Source organism: Bremia lactucae, assembly GCF_004359215.1.
Source record: "Bremia lactucae strain SF5 chromosome Unknown BlacSF5_NotPlaced_44_SHOA01000008.1_152431bp, whole genome shotgun sequence".
Classification (NCBI taxonomy): Eukaryota; Oomycota; class Peronosporomycetes; order Peronosporales; family Peronosporaceae; genus Bremia; species Bremia lactucae.
This window is the reverse complement of record NW_027152057.1, coordinates 21799-42283: the sequence shown is the minus strand read 5'-3', so window position 1 is coordinate 42283 and position 20485 is coordinate 21799. Positions and strand designations below refer to the sequence as shown.

The window sequence follows — 20485 nt, the reverse complement described above, 5'->3', positions numbered from 1 at the left end:
ATATGGTTTTGTTCCGGGCAGAGATATTCGGCACGCTCATGTACGATTTCAAGCCCTGTCCCAACTGTACACCAATAATTCGTCACCAGCCGGGGCAGTTTTGTTAGATTTTGCAAAAGCTTTCGACAGTGTTGTATGGGACGCACTAGACATGGTTTTAATGCGTTTCGGATTTGGAAGTTCTTTTCGTCGATGGATTAAAGTCCTATTTTCTGGAACATTGGTTTCCATTATGTTTAATGGCCGTCCATTGGACCCTTTTGAATTAGGTGCGGGTGTTCGACAAGACGACCCACTTTCGCCTGCACTATTTGTACTATTTGTGGAGCCATTACTCAATTACATCCAAGCCAAATTCATCCTTTCGGACTATCTGGTGGCTCGATTACCCATTCAATTATCAGCTTTGCGGACGATTGCACCGGGCTACTTCACGATCTTCGGCATACAAAAGTCTTTCTAGACTTAGTATCGGACTTTTGTCAATCATCTGGCATGCGCCTTAATACAGCCAAAACAGTTGTTTTACCTTTTCGCCCATGGTCCAGTATTACCTAACCTCTCAAGCTGGATCTCCAACAGTTAGGCGTTGAAGTATTGGAAAACGATAGTCGTGTGAAACTCTTAGGGATTTACTATGGACCAACTTTAAGCAATGCAGATCGACTACAACATCTTCTTGCTGATATGAAAACAATATGTTCTCGATGGGACTATCGTGCTCGGACATTACGTAGCCGGGTGGTCATTCTTCAACAAATTATTCCCCCGGTATTGTGGTTTTCGGCAAGTGTTTGTCATTTGCCACAAACTGGATTTCAACAACAAGTTAACTCAATTATTGCACGATTTATCTGCCGTTATAAATCAAACATAGCTTTATCTAAGCAATGGTGGTTTCTTCCTCCCGACAAGGGCGGTCTCGGTTTAACTTCTCTATCTACGATGATCCAGAGTCTCCAGCTCCACATGTTGTGCAAGGTTATTATAACAACTCGGTCTTCACAAAACAATGAAGCTCCTTCTTGGGTGGAGCCAGTTATCAAACTTTTTGACAACGCTATTTACCCTCGGGGTAAAGATTTTGATATATTATACGCGCCGGTTTCAACAAGTCCAGATTTTGTAAACGCATCTCGAAGTCCCAGGTAGTTGCAACTAGGACCGTACTGGCATTTTGTGCTTTTTACTTGGAATGTATATTTTCGAAAGAAAATTGTCCGGATGCAGTGCAAGTTTGATAAATTAACGACACCTTTTCTCGACAATGTGGACATTAGGTATGCTTATCGTGGTCGAACCCTTGCCGGAGCAGCCAACCCATTACAATTAGTAACAATCTTGCTAATCAAGAAGTTTTTCGGCCGCTGGATCTGTTCAAAGCTTGCCCCGTTCCAGTTACAACAGAAGCACTTTCAAGCTTTCTACGACCATTTGATCCTGGAAGGACAAGCAGCACTCGCTCCTGTTCAATTTTTTTGCTTCGAATCAAGCCGCTGCTTCAAAGCTTAATGGAACCTCAATTTGGTCCCGTTCAAGCAGCGTGTTACTATAGCGCATTTCACGCATGGGTTTTTAATTCCTACGAGATTGCTGAGTTAAGTGTGACTCGCATCCGAAATCTTCTGAGTACACATGAAGTTCCGCTATTACCGTTATCAAGACTGGGTATTGAATTAATTCCTCCCGATCTAATGTGGAAACGGGATACAAAGATGAACAAGCACATTCTCCCAGTTTATGCGGATCTGCTATATAGGCTTCAACATAATGCCCTATTTGTAGGCTACCGCTTACAGCACGTCCCGAATGCAGACACTCCCTGCCCTTTCGGATGCAACACTCTCGAGACTCCTTCACACCTTTTTTGGTTTTGTGACTTAGCAACTCGAGTTTGGACTGCTTGGCTTCCAATTCTACAGCAACTCTTTTCTTCCAATTTATACTGGGATTCGCTACTATTTTTCATAGTAGAGCCGAAATCGTCCGCTATTTCGAAGTTTGGCTATAACGTCTACGTGATTCTCCATATTGTACGAGCAGTTATTTTTCGCTGTTTATGGATGCACCGGAATGATGTTCGTTTTCATTCAGTCCAAGTGAACTTGGTATCGGTCCAAGCCACTATAACTGCTGTTGTTCGACTCCATGTTGAACGATACTCTTTGGAGCTGCAACAAAAACAACTGAGTCATTCGGGTTCAATTCTTCGCCAACTACGAGCTTTATTGGAGCTACTACCAAAACCAAGGTACTTACCCCCGGAAAGGAATCAAACTCAAAACGTAACCCCTCCCAGCTGCGATATTCTACACCAAGAATTGGGTAATTCAGTCTAAAATGGGTCATTTGATCCGCTAAAGCACCGGTCATCAAGTAAAGTTAACCAAGTTCTGCAGTTTCAAGCAAAACTTGGTTAGTTTGTTATACTCAATCTCCATTTTTCGTGGATTATTGAGTATTTATATTTTGGTATTGAGATCCGTTGCCAACCGCGCCCACTGAAGGTCAGGAGTTTACTCCATTAGTGATATATATTGTACAATGATTTGGATCAGATCCCCGGTCCGCCATGGATACTTCGGTTAGCATCCCCCACTGTGACCGTTATGCGTTTTGCTAACCCGAAAGTTAGGATGTGGAACTCGAGCAAGCTCAAATTATTTTGCGGATCCACGTTATACGCCGGTGTATAACAACTCCCTTCAGCCTGTTTCCTTACAGAATTTACCGCAAGCAAGGATCTAATACCGTTATAGTCAGGATGTCTCCCGATTTTTTATTTTTTGGGTCGTTGCGGGACTCGAACCCTCAACATGTCACTTAACTGCAGGTGACCCCACCCACTGCGCCAAATTTCATACAACAAATAGGGGGGTTAAAGTGACTTTTGGCATTGCCAGTTTGACTTCAAGTTACTATACTGGCATCTAAAACTGACATCGCGCTAATTTTTAGCTCCGGCATCCCGTATATTTGTCCGAATTAGTATACATTTTACGACAACTTTAGCAGTAGTTAGGCAATTTACAGAATTAAAGTGCAATGAATCTTGTTTCTCTGTGAAGTTAAGCAACCGACCCCAGTGGCCGAGTGGTTAAGCACTGGATCTGGGACCGGGAGGTACGTGGATCGATACCCGCGGGGAGGGCGGTACGATGACACATCGCCGGAGTTAGGCTAAAAAGCAGACGAGCAACCATCCAATGGATGGCCTCCCTGCCAACCCGCACCGAAGACGTGCCAACGGGTTGAACCCTTGGCACATGCTACTGCGCCACTGGCAAGTCTCCTCGTCCCCATAAGATGCTGGGGATCCATTAGCATGGATTTTCTTTTTGGCTACCGATAGATTCAGCCGGTAACTCCGGTATAGTGGTCTGTGTTGACCATTTGAGCAAAATGTCTCACTTAGCGGTCGTGCCGGATTCCATTGATGGAGAGGGTACAGCTAAGCGTTTATCGATCGCGTGTTTCGACAACATGGTTTGCCAGTGGCAATTGTCTCTGATCAGGACCCCGGTTTCACGGTTAAATTCCGAAAATCAATTTTCCGAATGCTTGGCAACAGATTGGATATATCCACTGCGGACCATCCGCAGACCGATGGTCAAACTGAACGTGTCAATCGCGTCATTGTTGACGTTTTACGCAGCGTGTGTGCTCAGACACCAAAGCGCTGGAGCTCAATGCTTCCAGTAGTGGAATTTGCGTTAAATAATGCTGTTCATGCCTCTGCAGGCTATACTCCGTTTTGTATAAACGATCTTACCCACCCGCGCGTTCCACTACCGATACCACTGCGTGGTTCAGGGCTTGGGGGGGGGGTTGGCCGATAGGCTTGCTGATATCAGCCCTGTTTTACCGTTCGGAAACAAGTAAGCGAGTTTCTCGCGACGCAATTTAGTGTCTTAAGACATGTAAGGGATACGATGGCTGATAGCCAAGACAAACAAAAAGAACAAGCAGATGCCAAAGGCAGAAGCTGTATTTATTCTTGTATGGCTTTAGATTAGCGAGATCGAAGCGTTCCAAATGAACATCACCTCTATCCGCAGACTCTCTGATATTTCAAATATTACGAAGTCGGCGGGCCCGGTGGACCGGGTTCTCAAATGAGACTTCGTTTTCACTCCTTGTTTCGTTTAGAGACAAAACGATCGGAATATTCATCATGGAGGTCACCGAAGCCCCACGGGCTTGATCACGTAAACGCGACAGATACTGGCTTCGCGTCATTGCCTTTGGCGTAATGTATTGCTCATGAAGAGCGTCGCGGGCAGCGATCTCCTCCAGCGTCCTCGCCGGATACCGGAGATCCAGGTGCCCAAGCTATGACCTGCTATCACTTTGAGACGCTCGTCCGCACTAAGCGGAGTGAATCTATATTCACTATGAGCCCCAGCTTTCGCTATTTTGGCAGCTCGACGACGAGCTCTTTCCTCTATGAGGATTATCTGCTCTTGCTCTCCATCGAGCGGATTCGTAATAATGTTGGACTCAGAGTCCCGTGTCCTACTCAATGCAGTTAAGACATCAGCGGCACCATGTTCTGGGAACGGATTAGGGGCTCGCCGACGTTCGTCCGGTGGAGAAGGCGTGAGCGAACGCCGCTCTTTTTCCTCCTCTGATTGAGAGTGACTTTCAAAGTCCACCACTCCCTCATCGTCGAGGAAGGGGCTCAGAGTCTGTGACTCACGCTTGATTGTCATTAGACATAGCAATGGAAAACACAACCAAACGGTTAGCTGTTTAGGTTCCAACCTCAAAGAGGAAATGAAGCAAATGTTGTCACTCGGTGTCACCAGTCTAATGGGGTAGGGTGTAATGGGGCACACATCGGTTGGAGAACCGTTGTTGTGGTACATTTACCTTATGGGTAAAAGACCCTTTTATCTAATGTTAAAATAGTTAGTTACTTAAATCCCATATATTATGGGTAATAAATGTGGTCGCCGATAGATATAAATCTGGCGGCCAAAATCTATTTTAATTCGCTAGGGTCAGGTTTTAGATTTAGATAATTAAATAAAGTTTAGTTCCCCTTTTGATCCAAAAGCGTTAAGGCTTGCGCAGTGATCTGTAAGAGATAGAAGCCTTTCTAAGGTATACCCTCTTAGGCACTAGTTGCCACTTCGTTCTACGAACCCCTAAATCCCTTGAGCTAGAATCCTTAAGCTTTAATAGGCTGTACGTCTCCCTGAGTTGTGAAACCCATTAATTCAATAGAACTAAGTGACTCTCTGAGTCTGAAAGTCTTCCTCTGACTTAGGAGCGAGGTAGCTCCGCTACAATTGTAATATCGCCTGTTTAACTTCCAGTACTAGTATTGCTGCCTTATTCCCGGTTCTTACAAAACTCCAAGTTATATAATCGAACATACTTATACTAATATCACAACTAGTATTCCGATCTTATAATTCCTGATTAACTTCTTATGTTAATATCGCTTGTGTAACTTTTTAGTACTAAAATACTAATACAGCTGCTTAATTTCCCATACAAGATCCCGTTTTAACTTCCCAATTGATAAAGCGAACAAAATTAATTGTAATATCACTACTAGCATTCTGTTATGAATATTTTCTTGTTAACTTCTTATGTTAATATTGCCTCCGTAACTTTCGAAGCTTATGTTGCTGCTTCATTTCCCATTCTATATCCTTTTTTGATTTTTCAAATTATTGAATTGAGCATACTTATAGTAATATTGCTGCTTGATTTCTATATTAAATTCCTTTTAATTTCTTATGTTATTATCGCCTGTGTGACATTCGATACTAATTTTGCTGCTTCATTTCCCACACTAAATTCTTTTTGGTAACCTCTCAAGTTATAGAATCAAACAAACTAGTAATCATAGCACAGCATGCCTTTTGATATGATTTTTTTCTGTTCAATTTCATGTTAAAAATGTCGCCTGTTAGATTCCGATATTAATATTGCTGCTCAATGAAACATACGAACAGTAATATCACTTCTAGCGTTCAGACATCAACATTTTCTTGTTTAACTTCTTATATTAATATCGCCTGTGTAACCTCCGATACAAATATTGCTGCTTAATTCCCATACTAAATACCGTAATGACTAATCAAACAATTGTATCGAGCATACTAACAATAATATCACTACTAGCATTCCGATATTAATATATCCTGTTGAACTCGTTATGGTAATATCGCCTGTTCATCTTTCAATATTAATATTGCTGCTTTATCTCCGTTCCTTTATCCCCTTTAAACATTCAAGTAATATAATTGAACATACTTATAGTATTATCACATTGAGCATTCCGATTTTAAAATTTCATGTTTAACTTCTTTTGTTAATATCGCTTGTGTGACTTCCGATACCAATGTGCTGCTTCCTATCCCACACTAAATCCCTTTATGACTTCTCAAATTATTGAATCGAGCATGCTAACAGCAATTTCAAGACTAGCACGATATTAATATTTGCTGTTTAAATCATTATGGTAATATTGCCTTTTTAACATCCAATACTAGTATTGCTGCCTTATTTCCGCTTCTTAATCCCCTTTAAATTCCCAAGTTATATAATCGAACATACTTATAGTAATATCACAACTAGCATTCCAATATTAAAATTTCCTGTTTAACTTCTTATCTTATAATCGCCTGTGTAACTTTCAGTACTAAAATACTAATACAGCTGATTGATTTCCCATACAAGATGCCGTTTTAACTTCCCAATTTATATATTGAACATATTAATTGTAATATCACTACTAGCATTATGATATGAATATTTTCTTGTTTAACTTCTTACGCCAATTGCCTCCGTAATTTCCGAAACTAATGTTGCTGCTTCATTTTCCATTCTATATCCTTTTTTGATTTTTCAAATTATGAATTGAGCATACTTATAGAAATATTACTACTACCATTCCGATATTAATTTTCCTGTTTAACTTCTTATGTTTATATCGCCTGTGGAACTTCCGATACTAATTTTGCTGCTTCAATTCCCATAATCAATTCCTTTTAAGACTCCTCAAATTATTGAATCGAGCGTACTTACAGTAATATCACTACTAGCATTCCGATATTAATATTTCCTGTAATGGGCACACATTGGTTGGAGAACCGTTGTTGTGGTACATTTACTTTATGGATAAAATTTTCTTTTATCTAATTTCAAAATAGTTGGTTACTTAAATCTTATTTATTATGGATAACAAATGTGGTCGCCGCCAGATATAAATCTAGCGGCCAAAATCTATTTTTTAAATTAGCTAGGGTAAGGTTTTCAGATTTAAATAATTGAAGAAAGTGCAGTTCCCCTTCTGATCTTAAAGCGTTAATTGCCTTCCTAAGGCTTGCGCATTGATCTGTAAGAGATAGAAGCCTTTCCAAGGTATATCCTCTTGGGTTCTAGTTGCCACTTGGTTCTACGAGCGCCTGAATCCCTTCAACTAGACTTCATCAAGCTTTAATAGCTTGTACGACTCCCTGAGTTCTTACACTCATTAGTTCAATGGAACTTAGTGACTCTCTGAGTCTGAAAGTCTTCCTCTGACTTTAGAAGCGAGGTAGCTCCGCTATTCCTGGTAGCACTCGTAGTCAATCTACGATTGAGTCTTTAGAAGACTAATTTCTCACGAAAATGGAAGAGGTTACAGAATTGTCAGAAGCGCGACGCGCCACTTATGACAAGCTCAAAACCTTATTTGGGCTTGAGCACGTGGAATTTATTCTCTCCCAGGGACCAGAGGTCCTGCATGCAAGGCTTGAAGTCTTCATGCGGTATGAAGCCTCCCTGATCGGTCAGGTACAGGACCATTTTCCGGCATCTATGCCAGCCCGGTACATCTCTGTGCCTGACTTAGAGCCGAGGGCTCGCCCTCTAAATGAAAATGTGAAGATATTTGAGGGAAAAGAGGGAGAAAATCTCCCTTTTTGGATTAAGCAGATGGAAATGTCCAATGACATCGCCTTGTTCTTAACAGAACGGCAAAAGGTGACTATGGCCATTTCCAAACTTGGAGGAAGAGCCATGGAGTGGGCACTATCGTGCAGCACGTCCATAAACGACGCTTTTCCCTCATGGTATTCGCTGAAGCAGCAAATGACCAGTATGTTTGCACCGCCTGATCAGGCTTTTCGCATGCGAGCACGGCTCCTAGCGACTCGACAGGGTAAAATAACCCTAGGGGACTTCGTCCAGGAGTTGATAACTCTCATTGCATCTATGCATCAAAACTCGGTGCAACAAGCAATTGTAGTGACCATCTTTATGGGGGGGGTCTCAATGAGGGCGTTGCCCGGACGGAATTGTTCCGATCTCATCTGGCTACGTTCGAAGAGGCAGTTGCCATAGCGCTACGCGCCGAGTTTGACTTAAAGTCTGCTCGCGTTAGCACGCCTGTCTACCGACCAAGCTCTTTGAGCATGTGGGTTTTGTCTTATAGAGCGGAACCTATGGATTTAAGCCTCGTTGAGGAAAGAGAAGTGGCTGTTCAAGCTGTGGAACAGCGTGAGACCATCCGTAGATGTTATATGTGCGGGAGCACGAAACATTTATGTCCGGCCTGCCCTCTACGAAATTCGAGTAAAGTTCGAAAGAGCTCCAACTCCGACCTATACCAGAGATCTGGAACGGTGCGGGAAAACGTCGATACCCAGTAGGTGCGGGGCGCCTTACTGGGGAAGACCTATGATCTGTTGAACCTCAAGGAGGTGAGAATAAACAGACCATAGTCCCAAATAGCTCGTTGCTCAATGGCACGGGGCGAGAGTACAAGCCTGGATTGCTAGTCGCTCAAGCGACTGTAAAGAGCTTTGATAAGCCGTGGTCAATTTTAATTGACTCAGGAGCGTCTTGCAATTATGCTCGACGCCTTTTCCTAAAAGGAAGTCAACAATACGTTGAGGCGCTTAATGCGCATGAAGGTGATACAATAACTGTTCGCTTAGCGACTGGGACTCGTGTCACTGATCCCAAAGTTCTACTGAACTTAGGAATAAAGTTTCTAGACTTTGACAGTATGGAACGCTGTCGCGTCCATGAATCATGGATCGTTGGAGGTCTAACACCTTAAACGCCACGTGCAATAATTCCTAGCAAAGTTTTGGGGAGTCATGAACCCACCTTTGTTAGGCAACAAAAGCGCTATTGTCGCGGATCATTGAATAAGTCTGTCAGTGCTTTAGACATTGGCATGTCTGCGCTAATAAACTCTAATATTAAATACAGTAATTCTGAGCCCAACTCAGTAGAAATAAGCGGAACGGCACGTACTCCGTCGAGTGACACTCGTTATAATAACGACTTACTAAATGCTGAAAGCATTGTTGGCCAAAGGCCGAATCATCAAGGGTGCAATATCCCTGAGATACGTGGAGTGGCACGTCTAAGTCCCATCTTAGAATTCTTTGATCAAGGAATAAAAGGGATCCGTAGGATATTTAATGATCGATGACCCATTTCGCGCACTAAGTACGATGAGTTTAACTCAACCATAGGTCGAATGACCACCATTTAAGATAAGTCACCAGCTTTTGAGGCTCGACCTATTCATCAATAGACATTTCGTCTAGCTCTAAAAGAGCATGTAACGAGGGGATTGCCGCAAGGCTAACTTCCCCCTCAATTTTACCGGTTACGCCATTTACAAGCGTAAGTACTAGCTCACTCGTATCACTTTGGGAGGGTATACACGCTTCGTGTCCACCCTGTCTTAGATTGGAGACAATACGACTTTTTAGAGGCCGGGACATTCACGTCCCCGGGATTTCCAGCCTGTACTGGTTCTATACAAGACAAGGTGTCTAATTTGGCATTCGACAAGGAGTTAGGTAACTCAACTTCCTTATTTAGCGAATGTTTACGTGTCGCTTCACGACCTCTTCCCTCAACGTCTTCCAAATGTGATTGCGCTATCACAGTCGGGTCTTCTACGGTCGACTATCTACTTGACCTAGGAGCATCGTGTTGCCCCTTTTAAACAACCGGTATATTCCTTGAATTTCGCCCGCTAGGCGTACATTCATGTCTCCATCCACTCGACTTCTTCAAGTGGTTGACCTTCGGCGCTGCCTGTGCATTAGCACAGCCGCCGGCAGCTGACTCCACAGGGTGATTAGTAATCACACTTGATCTTGTGCAGGTGTACTAACGACCGTACCACAAGTGAGGCCATCGCACTCACTCGTAGTACACCCACACGCTTGTGGACGCTCCAAGACGTTCATTAGATGGCCATCTGATGAATTAGTGGCAGGATCTTTACGGATCGATGCTGCCAGCTGATCCTTGGCTCATATTTTCTGAGCCAACGTAAATCTAGGATGACATCAAATATGTCATCCAAATCTAGTACGATGAAATCATCATCGTACTGTAAACCTTTTAACGTGTAGTGAAATTTCACAACGCGTTTCATTACTGTTATCGATGCGCCTCTTGCTAGACGCACCGTCATCTTCTTTGAAGGGATGTCACGCTCAATATATTTGAGCCTACGACCCTCTGATGACGAATAAAGTTATTCAACGCTCCGCAGTCCACTAGGCTCTGAGTGACAAATCATTTGTCACTTTTAACTTTAAGGTGATGACGAATACCTCATCACGAGGTGCAGAGACACATAATGATTGTGTGTCTGGAGCAACGTGAGCCTAGAGATTCGCAAATTCTCTTGAGCTTGCTGGATCAGTAGGGCGTTGCGTCCCTTCTGACCTCGACCGTTTTTTTGCGGTCCGCCTCGCTGTTGCGATTTCGCAACAACGTCGGACCCGCGACCGTTGCCCTTTTTGGCATACGGTCCAAAATTACGCTCAGTACCTTTCGGTGCTGGGCGTGGGGCACTACACTCATGAGCGTAGTGTCCTAATTTTTGGCAGCGCTGGCATTTCTACAATCGCTTATTGCTCGAAAAGCGAGGTTTCTCGCTTTCGACGCAAGAGAGGTCCATGGGCTCTGGACCTCCTAACTCGTGTCGTCTTGGAGGACGATACGATGACGAACTTGCTTGAGCCTGTCTCAAGCTAAAGTCCTCCTGTTCCGCAACGGATATCGCTTCTTCAAGCGTATCCAGTTCCAATCGAAACAGGTGGGTCTTTACGGGGCCATCCGTGAGACCTTGCATGACACCGTAATGAACGTGTGTTCATGGACTGGTTATTATTTTTAATACAACTCGCTAAGAGTCGTATGTGCTGTACATATCCGTGAACATCACGCTTGCCTTGCTAGAGTTTCAGAAGCTCTGAACAAGCTCTGAACTCAGCCGTAGGCAGTTCAAACGTCTGTTTGAGCCGGGCTTTAAAAGCCTCTAGCGACCCAAAGACGTATGGGTCGCGCAACTTAAGCCCAATGCCCAAGATTTGGCACGACCTGCCAAATTTGATTGAGCGAATGCGACATGCATTTGCTCGTCGACGATGTGACGTGCCCTTATGGCATCGTCCAACTCGTCAAACCATCTTAAGATGGAATCTTCTTCGACTCTCCTATACTAAGAGATGTCAATCTTTAAGGTTCGCGACGACGCGTGTGCGTCATCCCAGGTATAGTCTGTGCCTGTTGGAACCTCAACAGTTCTGCTTATTGAAAGCCTTGCTGATTCAGCTAGGCTACCTTCTCCTTCATCTCGTCAAGTTCATGTTGTGTGAACTTGATGATGGCTGAATGGAGGGCATCTCTGTCCAAATTGGACAGCATTGCCACATTTGCATCGATTCCTACGGTCGAACTCATTCGTTCGACCGCACTCCTTTCTATGTCACTTAGAAAGGAGTAGCTTTTACGGGAAACGTGATGCGTATTCCCACTATCATCTAACATGTCCATGTTAGATAGAGGAAATGTGGTCCTTGGACGGAGTGCTAAGTGCTACCAAGTGTAACGGGGCACTACGACTTGTACTGCTTCAGTACAAGTCCACTTCACACTGCTTAAGTTGTGAGTGGTGTCTTACGTTATTTCACGTACACTAGTACGTGCAGAGGAAGACATCTCGTAAAGGAAACTAGCTCAAAGAGGTTAAAATGAAAACTGTATTAATATAATTAAGGATATCTTCTTTCTATCTGTTGACTCTAACTTAATTATAAACTAATACTAAATGTGCAACTGGAATCTTATCTTATCTGTCTCTCATTTTTGTTTGCATATATAATTGAATAGTCTGCGGGATAAATAGATATAATTGCCTATACCTATTTATGGATAAGATTTCTGAACATTACTATTCAAAGTAATATCCTCCAAATATTATCTACCTTTTAGAAAATATAATTATTAGCAACCTTTAAATGTTAATTTCATGTAACGATATACCCCGTTACAATATAAGCGTAATTTTTGCTATATTTGTGTAATAATTGGCGGGACCCAACCAATTACGCAAACCCGTTTGGTTTTTAGTAACTGGCCAATCTACTATGGCTTTTACGTTAGCGGGATCCGCTTTAAGGCCTCGCTTTCCAATGAAGCATCCTAATAAAGGAATTTCGTCTGAGCCAAAAAATGCTTTTAGATGGATTGGCATACAATTTGTTTGTGCTCATGCACTCGAGCACTGCTCCGCACGACTATGGACAAAAATGTCATCGAAATAAGTCTGTGCATAACCCCGATGAGGGCGAAACTGTTGCGTCGCTAGACGAGTAAATGTTGCCGGGGCGTTGAAAAGCCCTTGTGGCATAACCAGCCACGCCCATAACATGCCGCTTGGGGTGCTTACCGTTGTAAGCGAGATATCGCCAGCTCACATGAGCAATTGGTAGTAACAATCGGCTAAGTCCTATGCACTGTACATTTAACACCCTACCATATTATATTATTTTGAAGAACATCCTTTCTAGGAATGGGGGTTTGTGCTGGTATAGTGGCAGCATTAAGCTTATTATAAGCATGTACAATGCGCTATTTACCATTTGGCTTTTTGACACAAATGTCGGAGTCGAATGAGGAGATTTTTTCTCTCGTACCATTCCAGCCTCGTGCTTAGCACGGAAGAAATCGTCAATGACGTCACACTGCTCCTTTGGTAAAGACCATTGTCTTGTGACACAGTATTTGGTTCCCGGAACCAAGTCAATTTCATGACGAACACCTCTATCTGGAAAAAAAACAGATAACGGATTATTACATACCAACCGAGTGTGGTCGGCCGAGGTGGCACCATACTGAGTGTCAATAGTGACACTATTGGTGGTTCGCCAGGGCATTTTGGGTCAAACCCTCCTAATGCATTCGGCCGTTTGGAATATAATATTCCAGAGGTCCAAAAAGTATGCGGGTATAAAAAATGGGAGGCCTGAGGGTTACTCGAAGGTTTTACGAAGGCCTGGACGAGGGCGGGCCTTTGAGGACCTCATTTTCCAATTTACCTTGGAGAGAGCAGATCGAATCGCACTTAAGCGGGAAAGGTAAGAAAACAGGGGAGCCTTCAAAAAACCATACTAACATACTGGTTTGTATGTGTAGGATGCCCAACTCAATTAACGGCGACGGCAACGGCACGGACACAGGCGCTGCTCTCACGCTAAGGCTTGAAGGGGAGGAGGACCGTTGGGGCCGGGGGAGAGCTGGGCTCGCCACGGTGCCGACATCTGCAGGTCGCTCTGGGTCCTCGGAAAGCCAAGGTCGTGGGGGTAGTGAGCTGGAGCCAAGCCTAGCCAATGAGCCGCAGGAAAGTCTGAATCCGTGTGCGGTTGTTTAAGGAGTTTGAGGCAATTCTCTGGGAGCGCAGGGTGAGTCGAACCGCGAAACCAGGGGTGGACAAGGCGGAAGAGAATGGAAGCGAATCCGTGCTATTCCGCATGCAGCCGGCGGGGCAAGACGACTTACTGGGCCCCCAATGCTAGTTGAAAAGTCAAGAAGCGCAGCATCGGTACCAGAGTAGGGTAGCACAAACAAATTAAGTTGAATGTAGCGTTCCCGTGACCGAAAAACATTAGATCCGTAGTAGGAAATACTGCAAAAGCAGACATCAACCAGCGCTGGGAAGCGTGTCTTCCGGTGGCATTGGATTTGGAAAAGGAAGCCACAATTCGCACAGGGAGGCGAGGCGGGGGACTTCACCCTGGCGCAACCGCCCAAGATGGAGGCGAGTGTAAGCCATAGTCCTTTGAATGACAAATGTGGAATCGGACGCCGTCCCATTCCACAGACAATCGTTTCGATGGAGCCAAACCACATACAGGACGCTGCACCGAAGCACGTTGAAGACTCGGAGAAGATTGTGTGACTTATGCAGAGAAATCGCGGAGTCCATGAACAATAGCCCTTGGAGGTAAACTACCGCTGCCCATGTTAAATCACCCGCGACAAGATCTCGAAAAGGAGTGAGAACAGCGTCCCATGCAGCTTGCGCGATAGGGCATACCCAGAAGAGATGTTGGGCGTCCTCGACGACCCCGCAACCGTGAACACAGAGAATATCACTGTTTCGATGGCGATACTTCAGCCGAACATTGAGAACGTTGTGTTGTAACCGGTAATTGATGTCTGCAAGAACAGGCAACAGGTCACGATCCAAAGAACGTTCCCGGCGCCAGAGTACAGCCCAATCCGGCTCTGAAGCAATCCCGAGGGAGAAATGGGAAAGGCGTGTAATGGCCGGGAGGCGATGAAGGATGTGGTAAAACTCATGGTTACGACCGTGAAGAAAGTCGACTCCTCTGAAAGACCACCCGTAAGCCGCAGCACAGAGATCAGCAGGCCGGTGCAGGCCTTGTGACGGCGTGGAGCCCAAGGAAAGATTCAGGAGGCGGCCGACCTGGCGGGCGAAGAAACCAGCCGCTGCCGACCTTTTGGCGGGAGAAGGGAAGGAGGTGTTTTCCAAAATCTCCACGCAAAGCGAAGGTGTTGGAAACGAACCATGACGGTCCACAAAATCTTGCAGGCGGACATAGCCTTTGTCATAAAAACGAGACGCGTTGGTCGACGCTCGACCCGTAAGGGCACCCCGCGCGTTAGCCCGTAGAAAGTGGTTCTGCCAGTATGGCATCTCCGCAATCACCCAATCAAAGTTGCACAGGGCACAGTATTCCGACACCAATGAATGCAAGACGCGAAGAGGTTCGATCCAGAAAGGAGCCAAGCCGTGCCAGGGTTCTTGGACAGTGAGACCTCGGGGTATTGGTGCATAGAGAATATCGAAACCAGACCCACCACCGAAAAGAGGTCCAGAAAATAGAGCGAACGCCGGAAAAAACCAGCGTGGGACCGTATGAGTTGTTGTAGCCACCGACTGGCGTCTTGGAGGGAGCAGAGCTGCAGAGAGTGGCTAAAAGAAAGAGTCTCAGGAAGGCCAAGCCCTCCCCGAGATGTAGGCCAATACAACCAAGCCTCCACCATCGGCCCAGCAAAACCATGAGAGTCGGAAATCGCTTTCTTGAAAAGGAAGGCCTTGCATAAGAACTTCACGCGCTGAGCGACGTCAGCTGGGACACGGGTCACCGCAGCTGTGTACCAGAGGAGAGGCAACACAATCGACCTGAGGATTGCCGCCCTACCCCGAAGGGTCCGAGCCCGATAGCGCCAGAGTTTACACCGGGTAGCCATGGCATCTAGAAGCCGCGGGAACCTCGAACTAGACGGCAGTGATGGGCTCATGTAAAGATCGAGAAGGCGGACGGAACCATCATCAGAAACCACAGCCCACCCATCGTCTTCTAGCCCCCGACGTGTAGTCGGATGTAATGGCGTAAACGGAAAGAGATATGTCTTCCGGACATTTAGGTTGAGGCCCGCCGCGACTGCGTATACTCGAACCGCGGCAACAAAAGCAGGGGCGGTATTGATGTCACGCAAAAGGCCCGTACAGTCATCCGCGAATGCTAGAAGGTGGTGCGGGACCGGGTCCCCCGGAACCGTGAGCCCTAAGGAGCCCGTCCTTGCCCGAAGGTTACAAAGCATAGGCTCAATGAAGAGAACGAAAAGAGCTGGCGAAAGAGGGTCACCTTGGCGGACACCACATCCTAACTCAAAGAAGCTGCTAGCGGTCCCGTTCACAAGCACCCTAAGGAGCGTCCCGCGAAAGAAGGTGAGGATCCAATCACAGAACACGTCCCCAAAGCCAAGATGGCGTAAGACCAACAACAACGCCGGCCAGAGAACGCTATCGAATGCCTTGGCAAAATCAAGAAGGACAGCTCCAGAGCCCGACCAACCCATTCGCTTGGCCAGAGTTTGAAGGTCTTGAAAGCGAAGTAAAGCGTAACGGATGGACCGGCCTTTGATGAACCCGGTTTGGTCAGAATGGAGAAGAAGAGGAAGCACTTTCCGGAGCCGCCAAGCCAAAATCTTCGGTCCAAACTTGGCATCGTGGTTTAATACCGTGATAGGCCGATAGTTGCTGGGAAGGCTACGATCTCCCCCCTTGAAAAGCAGAGACATGTAAGCCTGGCGTTGGGACTAAGACATCCTCCGACGTTCGAAGTTGTAAGCATAGACCAGCTCATAAACCTGCGCCCACCGTGACGAAGAAAGCTGGTAGTATTCTACCGGAAGACCATCAAACCCAGCAGAGCGACCTTTAGGAGAGTTACGGATGGCCCAATAAAAGTCGTGAGCGGTAAGCGGTGCGTCCAAGGCCAGGCGCTGGGCAGCCGAAAGCCGAGCAGTCGTATGGTGAAGCATACCTTGTAGAGCAACAGGATCGTAATGGCGTCGCGAGACCGAGCGAGAAAGGTCACGGGACGGAGACTGGAAAAGAGAACCCCAGTAGTGGCGGTGGGACTCGGCCATCGCAGCAGGTTCCGAAGTTGAGGACCCGTCAGGCCGAGTGACAGACGGTATTAGCACCCGGTGGGCGGTGGGAACGGGTGAACGAAAGAAATACGCGGACCCATGTTCGCCTTCCGAGATGTCCCAATCAAACTTGGTCTTTTCGCGGCGACTGGCACGGATATCCTCAAAGGCCTTAAGCGCCCCTGAGGAAGCCGCGACAGATGTCCTAGTAGACTCTGTGAAGCTAACGGCGTCGAGGGCCTGGGCCATCCGAAGGCCGGCACGTAAATGAGCCGCACGCTCGTCATCATTGGTTCGTAAGCTGCGTTGCATCTCTCGAAGAAATATCCGGTCAGCAGCTTTATGCTGGTCAACGAGGACCCCAGGGTTGCAGCCAGGAAATAGTCGAATGCGATCAGAAAGGCACTCGAGGGACTTGACTAGCGTGTGACGGACAATAGGGTGATTGAGCAGCCAGCGCGGGCATTTCCACGGGAGACTGCGAGTGGTGGGATGAAGGGGAGACGCGAGGTGAAATTCAACAAGAGAATGGTTCTCGTGAAGCCACTTCGTCTCCGTGACATACCGGGAGCCCTTGTAAAACTCGCTGTAAAGCAAAGGCGAAAGCAGACAATAATCGATACGGTTTCGGTTATTTGGGCCCGAAAAGACACGACGATCCGGGAAAGTCGCCCTCCAGGGATCCAACACGCCTAGCTCCAGCATCCAAACTCGGAGCTCGTCGCGACCCAAGTCATGCGGGTAAGGAGAAGCCTCATCCAGAAGGGGGTCGATAGGCGTGTTGAGGTCGCCAAGAACAAGGTGTTTGGCCGTATCCGGGAATGGGAAGGCAGGGAGGAGAAGAATCTTTTACGTTCATCCACGGATACCGGTGCGTAGACAACATGAACGAAAATGCGAATGCCACCTATCGCCGTAACCAACACGAGATACCGAGAGTAGTAATCAGGAGAAGCAAAGTGGAGGGTGACATCTTCCACCGAAGTGAAGGGATGGGACCCCGACAGAAGAAGAGCGACACCATTTCGACCGAAAAGTTGGAATCGCAGTGTTGTGACCAGAAGACGCGAGCAGTCGAGTCAGCAGAATTGATATAGTTGGTCACAATCCGGAGATTGTCTGATTTGGTGAACTTGGTCTCTTGAAATGCAACAAGATTGTACGCGGCGAGTAGCTTGCCAAGCATGCTTTTCACCGGTCCTCCGTTGCGGCCCGGCGCGTTCAAACCATTAATATTGATGGAGAGACCGCGCAGCGCCCAGGGTATCTCAGAGAGAAGGAGTGTCGGGAGTATCTAAGGAGCCCATGGACACATCGTCACTGAGCTCGTCTGCCGCTGACGTCGCGGACCCGGAAACGGAGGAAGTCACTGAGGAGTCAGCGATAGCTTCGCCAATACGGTGGTCCAGGATGAGCTCCATCGCGTGGAGTAGGGGGCACTCAGGTATTGTTCAAAGGCTTGACCCAACCGAGAAGCGCATAGCTCTGCGAGCGTCGAGTCATCCCAGAGCAGGAAGTGGGAGTACTGTAGACGGGGGATAGGCACCGAACCACAAATAGCATGAACCTTGACTGGGTCGTGATTAATTGCCGGCGCGTGGGTCTGAAAAAATAATCAGTCCGTGCATAGGCTCGGACAAGGTCACGGTAAGTATCATCCATGACTCGCTCAGCGAGGATGTCAACGGCGGGTGGGGTCGCCTCTCCTGGAAAATCCTTACGGAGTCGAGCAGGAAGGTGACAATCCAAGCCATGAGTCGCAGACGACAGGCTACTGTACAGGCGAAGGACGGCATGCTCGTCGACGACAGGGTCTAAACGAGGAAGGCTAGCGAACACTAGGGGTGCATATGCTCCAGTCTGCGCAGTCAACGCAGCCATTCGGTCATCAGGCTCGTTCAGTAACGGTAGATCCTGGGCAGCCTTAAGCGCTTTGCGGCGATATTCCGAGCGCCGAAGGGTATTTGTTTTGGGGCGAAGAGCTGACCTGGCCGCGACAACAGCGCCAACGGCTTGAGAAAGTGGCACAGGGTTCCCCGTTATCACCTTATCATCGACGTAGACCACGCAGTCAGCGTCCCCGGCGGTTGGCTCGTCGAAGTCATGGTCCCCGAAAGCCAACTCAAAAGAAGTAGGCTTGACTGGAAACCCAAAAACAAGACGCCCATCCGGGTCAGGGGAAGTGGAAAATTCCACAGAGGTTGCTTCTGGTACCGATGGAGGTGCGGAGCAGAGAGCATGGCGGGTAACCGACACCCAGTCACGCGTCGGGGCTGACTCCTCAGGTCGCTCCAGAATGACGACCCCATCTGAGACAGGAGAGTTCGAGGAAGAAGGCCCCACAGGAAGAGGATCCTTGCAACGAACCGGACGTGAGTTTGGAGAAGCGTTAGACAATGGAGCCGGGCGAGCCCTCGACGAAGCAGTAGCCCTCTTCGCAATAATGGAAGAAGGAACAACCTTGTTAAGCGTGTGCTTCTTATGGTGTACGTAAACCGGGGAGTCAAAGCCGGGGAAAAATATCTCACGCAGGGGCTGACCACCCGGAAGCAAAGCCACAGGGACATCATGCTCCGGGAACCACACCGTGCGGTCACGGGACGTAAGCGACCCTGCTTGGTGTGTCGGAGCCACGATGGGTAGTAGACCCAGGCCGGTAAAAAAATCATAAATTGCATCCTCCTCCAGATCTGAGGGGATGCGGGTGAGGTCGACGTAGTAATAGCGCTCATAGGCGCTATACGGCTTGACCACAAGCCGTTGACCCATGCAAGACACTGCAGAACCACCAAGCTTGATAGCGAGGTCCCTGAGGCGGCAAATTCGAAAGTGGAGGGCAAGTCTGGTGTGTTACACCGGACTTGCCCTTCAATTGATGATTGGTTAGTTTTTGTATTTCTAATCATATATACCTTTTTGGGTGCACAGGACAAGACCACCTCCCATTATACTTTGGAGGATTTGTCGGCCCCGGGTATCGAACCCGGGACCTCCCGGTCCTGAAGTGAGTGGCGGACCACTACACCACCAGGATCGGTGGAGGGCAAGTCTGGTGCCAGCAGCCGCGGTAATTCCAGCTCCAATAGCGTATATTTAAGTTGTTGCAGTTAAAAAGCTCGTAGTTGGATTTCTGCTTTGGATGTCCGGTCCGCTCCCTTTGGGAGTGTGTACTTATGGATATTCGAAGCATTTTTTGTGAGACTGTCTTTCTGCCATTAAGTTGGTGGATTGATGGACTTACATCGATTACTGTGAAAAATTAGAGTGTTTAAAGCAGGCGTTTGCTCATTTGAATACATTAGCATGGAATAATAAGATATGACTTTGGTGGTCCGTTTTATTGGTTTGCATACCAGAGTAATAATTAATAGGGACAGTTGGGGGTATTCATATTTCAGCGTCAGAGGTGAAATTCTTGGATCGCTGGAAGATGAGCTTAGGCGAAAGCATTTACCAAGGATGTTTTCATTAATCAAGAACGAAAGTTAGGGGATCGAAGATGATTAGATACCATCGTAGTCTTAACCATAAACTATGCCGACTCGGGATTGGCAGTCGTTTAAATTAAATGACCTTGTCAGCACCGTATGAGAAATCAAAGTCTTTGGGTTCCGGGGGGAGTATGGTCGCAAGGCTGAAACTTAAAGGAATTNNTTAATAAAGCATGGGCGGAGGTCGACCATACCGTCGTCTGGGGACGGGAATGATATTTCCCGTAAAGGCGTGTTTGGTGAAGGTACCAAAATTTCTGGTGCCT

The 20485-nt window shown here is 46.8% G+C and overlaps 8 protein-coding genes across 8 annotated transcripts; 4 read left to right on the top strand and 4 right to left on the bottom strand.

Annotated features, from left to right (window-relative positions):
• Positions 1-2124: 2124 nt before the first annotated feature.
• CCR75_008539 (uncharacterized protein) lies at positions 2125-2373 on the bottom strand (the record flags this gene model as incomplete). The annotated part of the gene is made up of 1 exon (XM_067966591.1): positions 2125-2373. The coding sequence occupies one exon, from the start codon at positions 2371-2373 to the stop codon at positions 2125-2127; it is 249 nt and encodes an 82-aa protein (XP_067820514.1).
• Positions 2374-13459: 11086 nt separating this feature from the next.
• Positions 13460-13693, top strand: CCR75_008538 (uncharacterized protein; the record flags this gene model as incomplete). The annotated part of the gene is made up of 1 exon (XM_067966590.1): positions 13460-13693. The coding sequence occupies one exon, from the start codon at positions 13460-13462 to the stop codon at positions 13691-13693; it is 234 nt and encodes a 77-aa protein (XP_067820515.1).
• A 270-nt stretch (positions 13694-13963) lies between these two features.
• CCR75_008537 (uncharacterized protein) lies at positions 13964-14983 on the bottom strand (the record flags this gene model as incomplete). The annotated part of the gene is made up of 1 exon (XM_067966589.1): positions 13964-14983. One exon carries the CDS (start codon positions 14981-14983, stop codon positions 13964-13966), a length of 1020 nt encoding a protein of 339 aa, XP_067820516.1.
• Positions 14984-14991: 8 nt separating this feature from the next.
• On the bottom strand, positions 14992-15540 carry CCR75_008536 (uncharacterized protein; the record flags this gene model as incomplete). Its single annotated transcript, XM_067966588.1, has 1 exon — positions 14992-15540. The coding sequence occupies one exon, from the start codon at positions 15538-15540 to the stop codon at positions 14992-14994; it is 549 nt and encodes a 182-aa protein (XP_067820517.1).
• A 1129-nt stretch (positions 15541-16669) lies between these two features.
• On the bottom strand, positions 16670-17433 carry CCR75_008535 (uncharacterized protein; the record flags this gene model as incomplete). Its single annotated transcript, XM_067966587.1, is given in 2 exon segments — positions 16670-16683; positions 16698-17433. 2 exon segments carry the CDS (start codon positions 17431-17433, stop codon positions 16670-16672), a joined length of 750 nt encoding a protein of 249 aa, XP_067820518.1.
• Positions 17434-17612: 179 nt separating this feature from the next.
• Positions 17613-17825, top strand: CCR75_008534 (uncharacterized protein; the record flags this gene model as incomplete). The annotated part of the gene is made up of 1 exon (XM_067966586.1): positions 17613-17825. One exon carries the CDS (start codon positions 17613-17615, stop codon positions 17823-17825), a length of 213 nt encoding a protein of 70 aa, XP_067820519.1.
• Positions 17826-18033: 208 nt separating this feature from the next.
• CCR75_008533 (uncharacterized protein) lies at positions 18034-18270 on the top strand (the record flags this gene model as incomplete). Its single annotated transcript, XM_067966585.1, has 1 exon — positions 18034-18270. The coding sequence occupies one exon, from the start codon at positions 18034-18036 to the stop codon at positions 18268-18270; it is 237 nt and encodes a 78-aa protein (XP_067820520.1).
• Positions 18271-19024: 754 nt separating this feature from the next.
• Positions 19025-19222, top strand: CCR75_008532 (uncharacterized protein; the record flags this gene model as incomplete). Its single annotated transcript, XM_067966584.1, has 1 exon — positions 19025-19222. The coding sequence occupies one exon, from the start codon at positions 19025-19027 to the stop codon at positions 19220-19222; it is 198 nt and encodes a 65-aa protein (XP_067820521.1).
• Positions 19223-20485: the final 1263 nt, after the last annotated feature.